The sequence below is a fragment of the Geospiza fortis genome, unplaced genomic scaffold (assembly GCF_000277835.1).
Source record: "Geospiza fortis unplaced genomic scaffold, GeoFor_1.0 scaffold162, whole genome shotgun sequence".
NCBI classification, from domain to species: Eukaryota; Metazoa; Chordata; class Aves; order Passeriformes; family Thraupidae; genus Geospiza; species Geospiza fortis.
Genome location: NW_005054316.1, coordinates 6,445,015 through 6,449,495, shown reverse-complemented (window position 1 = coordinate 6,449,495; position 4,481 = coordinate 6,445,015). Strand labels below are relative to the sequence as shown.

General features: G+C 36.2%; 1 protein-coding gene across 1 annotated transcript in view; it reads left to right on the top strand.

Annotated features, from left to right (window-relative positions):
• Positions 1-2,115: 2,115 nt before the first annotated feature.
• The window catches only part of SNX9 (sorting nexin 9), a 43,371-nt gene continuing 41,005 nt past the window's right edge, over positions 2,116-4,481 (top strand). The window contains exon 1 of the mRNA XM_005420110.2: positions 2,116-2,199. Within this exon, the coding sequence (XP_005420167.1) occupies positions 2,122-2,199 (78 nt within the window). The 5' untranslated portion in view covers positions 2,116-2,121. The remainder of the gene's footprint in view (positions 2,200-4,481) is intronic.

Here is a 4,481-nt window from a genome sequence, read left to right as displayed (position 1 = left end):
AAGATGAGGAATGTATTTGAAATGTCATTATACAGACCAGGTTTCAGATGTACCTCAAATTCTTAATGCTCTGTAGTAAACAATTTCTGTAGCATTGCAAATGTATATTTGTTTTTATTTGTTTTTCAATTTCTTAAACTGTAGTTAGTTTGTAATTTTTTCCATGTTTTACTTTTTCTAACTTTTGAAACTGGCATCCAGAGCAGGTCAATAAGTGAACTTCAGCAGAATGACTTTAATAAATTCTATGTATCTCTTGTTTTTTCCTTCTCTACAAGCTGAATACTTCAATTTTTTTTTTTTCTGAGTAACTTTAATTTCACTGCTGTATCTGGAGAATCTAGTATTTGCATCTGTTCTTTTATTAGACAGAAACACATTTTACCTTTCCAGTCTGGTCATCACTGGGGATGTTTTGCCAGTTTTTGAAGGCTGATAAAATTTATCTGTTGCCTTTTTTTCTGGTAAACTGTTGTCATTCCTGTGAATAGAAGCAAGGATTTAATATTGTGGTGTATTACTTGAAAAGGGCTAAGACTCCCTGCTTTTCCCATGATTCAGATGCCCAGCATCTGAGTGCTGTAAACTGACTTGCAGAAAGTGGATAAATTTTGACAACCTGCTGGATAAAGGACATGTTCAACACCTCCATCTGCTACTGCTGAGGGAAGAGCTCTGGAAAGTGGTGCTTTTTACACCCCTGCTTAAAATGTTCTTGTATTTCTAAAGGTGTGGTGCTTCTCTTCAGTTCATTTTTCAGGAAAGTAAAGCAGCTTATTCTTATATTTCCATGGAGGCCAGATGTGCTGCTGGAAAGAAAGCAGTCAGTGTTATTATTGAACACAGTTTTTGCCTCTTCATCTCTGTTTTGCATGGCATAATCTGAAAGTGCTGAAAGCCTTCATTCTAAGGGAAAGGTTTTCATGCAAGGGAGCATTCAGAGTGCTTAGGACACATGGTTTTCTGCAATGTTGTGCTGCTCTAGTGGAGAAGACCAAGTGTTCGATTTATTGTGCACATAGTTTGGGGTTAGATTTGTCAGCTGAACAGCTGAAACGTGTGTGTTTTTTCTCAGCTCTGTTTTTATTTACACTGAAGTAAAGTATCTTTTGATCAGCCAGAAGTATTTCCACATGATACTCATGAAATTAAAATGGTGGGGTGGGAAGTTCTGTTTTCCTCTGGTTTTCTGTAACAAGTTGTGTCTGGGTGAGGATTATAACAACCTGCAGTTTTGAGACAGGCAAGACTTGAAGGAATTTGTGTCTTTTGGTAATTTTTTTTTCTATCACATAGCTTACTTTCAACAGAAATTATTTTATTGCCTCCTTTGACAGAAAATACTACTTTTTGGTTAGTTTTTTTTTTCTTCCCCTCGCCCTCCAAGTATGAGAAGGAACTCATTGCTGTACACTGAATTATGTTATTAGTAAAACCAAATGTTTCAAACATTTCTTTATATAGTGTAATAGCAGAGTCAATGCACAGCAAAGCCTTTGTGTATCCAAACACTTAAAAATTAGATTTGTTTTGTTTTTCCCTCTCTCATGCTAGATATAACAAGCCTAGTCCCCCTGCTTGTTTCTGCATTTGCATAGTTCTTCCCATATAGAGTCTCAAAACATAATTTTACATATTACATTTTATGCACAGCAGTGGTTACTTACATCTGCAGTTACTTGCTTTTCTTTTTCTGAATTGCTTGGTCTGTGAACTACTTCCCTTTACCCAAATTGGAGTTGGAATATGTCTTTTATAAAACAAAAAAAAAAAATTGTTTGCTAAAGTTAGGAAGCTTTCCTTCTTCCCCTGGGAAACATTGTACATATAGTTCTAGACATGACAGAGAACAACCAGTCTTAAATCCTTGTGGTAGATTATCTCCAACAAGCTCCATGTGAGATTTTTATCTTTTAAAGTTGTTGTTACTGTTGAGTTTGCAGTTCAAATCTAGGAAATGCCAGCTTCCTGTGTGCTGAGTTGCTCTTTGTACATTCAGCCTTCCCGCACTTACTGTTTCTGTAAGTTAAGGATAATTTGTGCTGATGCTTTCTTAATGAAACCTTCTACAGAAGCTGGAAGCCTCACTGTTATGTTCTTTCCCTCATACAGGCTCGTGTTATGTATGATTTTGCTGCTGAGCCTGGAAACAATGAGCTGACAGTCAGTGAAGGGGAGATCATCACAATCACCAACCCGGTAAGAAAACTGAGATAGAATTTGCTTCAGTGCACTTTCCTGACCTACTTCTATCAACAGATGGAAGGAAAACAGTGCTGGTGACATCTGAAAGGCCTGGCTACCCTGCCCTGAAGAATTAGCAAAAAAACAGAATACAAAGAATTTTCTAATAATCTTGTGGAAACAAATGCAATGTTTTGGAGGATGGGGCCTTCTCAAACTGTGCCTACACGCGTAAGAATGTACTCAGCTTTGTTTTCCCCTAAGCAGAGCTGAGAGACAAGTAAGAGGAAGGAACTAATGGTGGTGATAGCCTGTACATCTGAGTGCCTTATCTATTTTTGTGTGCCTAATATTGCACATTTTGTGTGTATGTAATCTTTCATGTGCTTGCCACTTGCATTTAAATGTGACATCCAGCTCACTTCTAGGTTTTGGATATCTTAATCAATGACTTCAGCATTCCAAGTTTGGTAAAGAACTCAACAAAAAGTTTTTACTGAAATTTTGTGTCCTTTAAAGAAATATGAACAGGGTATAGGGAAGAAGTGGTGACAATACTATCACAATGCTATCAGGGCATTGTTAAATGAATAAGGCTTTTCAGCGCTGACATTTGATTTATGTCCACATTTTGAATTTCGGTGTACTTTAATTGTCTTATATAATTACCCTTGGTAGCAAACTATTAGTTGATTCTGCTTTGAGTTTTATGTAATGATATGGCCTAGGGAATAGGCTTGCCTTTTGAAACACATGCAAACAAAAACTACCTGATCATGAAGCCAGGTCTTATTTATTCATTTGTGTAAAACACATGCATTCTACAAAATAAACTCAATTCTTTGAAGATCCTAGTCATGTGTAATCCTGATAATTTTTAGTTCCACTGATCTTAAATACTTGAAGCAGATATTTAACAGAGCCAGCACCCTCTTGGATAGTGTGCTGTGCTATGACAGGGCTAACATTTTGAATGAATTCAGGAGCTTAATGCCATTTCACAAAAGTAAGACTAAATGTAAATAGATCACCACTTCTAAGCTAGTTCTCACTGGCCAAGGCATCTGTGGCTTAAGGAAGTACACACAAAACCAAATAAAACTTCATTTTATGCTGTCCATGATAAATTGCCCTAAAGGCTCATGATCTTTTTTTATATGATAGGTTTAGATGGCAATAGCTGAAGTCATGCAAGTCCACTAATGATTGCATTCAAGTGTAGCAGTGCAAATATGACTTCTGGCTCAAGATGCCATTTCTCTTGCTAGTTGAATTTATAATCTGAGATGTCTAATTATTTTTATCTTCTTGAATATTAAGCTTTTAGGTATTTAAGAGAAAATAAATGCAAATTGTTCTTTCACTAGCTGCTTGATCTTTACTGCATAAAATTTTGAATACATAAGCAGGCTTCTCCTTATTGGAGTGTCTGTAAAGTGCAGGACTATATAAAATTTTGAAGTGAAAGAAAAAAAAATGTGAATAAAGAAATACATCAATTAAAAAGCAAATTAAGAAAACCTAAAATTTTAGTAATTGCTGTCTAGCATATATGCCTCCAATTTTCATCTGTGAACTAGCTTGACTAGCTATGTGTTCCGTAAACAGATTGATTTAAAACAGAGCTGGCTTATTCCAGATAATGTTGCCCTGGAATTAAGTTCACTTAACTGCAAAGGTCTACAGAGCTTTTGTTGTGCATGTAGAATATGTGTTTAAAAAACCCTGAACAATATCAGGATGTCCCACTGAGATCAGAACTGAACTGCTGTTAGTTCCTTCTAAACTAATAGCATAAGACTGCTTCTGAAAAGAAATGTGAAGTGGAAAGAATCAGTCCAGATCTTACGTGGCGTGTGGCTCTTTTAATTTTTGAGAATAGCCTTAACATTTCTGTGGGTGGTAGCTCTCACTCATCACATGTCTCTGCACCTTCAATAAATGAGGCAGAGGTTTTACAGATATCGCCAACAGTTTTGTTCTTTGAGTCTTGTTTCTTTATAGTCTGTTGATTAAAATTAATTTGTTGAAATGGACATACTAATAGTGTTTATATGCAGTCTGTGGCCAGACAATTGATTGTGGTTTCATAAATGATCAAAAGTGCTGAAAAATCAATTATTTTTCCCCTTCATGCTTGTTAAAATCTGAAGTCCAGAATAGCTGTGTAAAATCAGCACGGTCTGCATTATGTTTAAATGAGTATCTGCTGCTTCAGCAGCTTTGAGTGAGTTTGTTCAGTTTCACAGTCATAGCTGTGTTTTGAACATTGGACAGCAAGACAGTGCTTCCTGCTG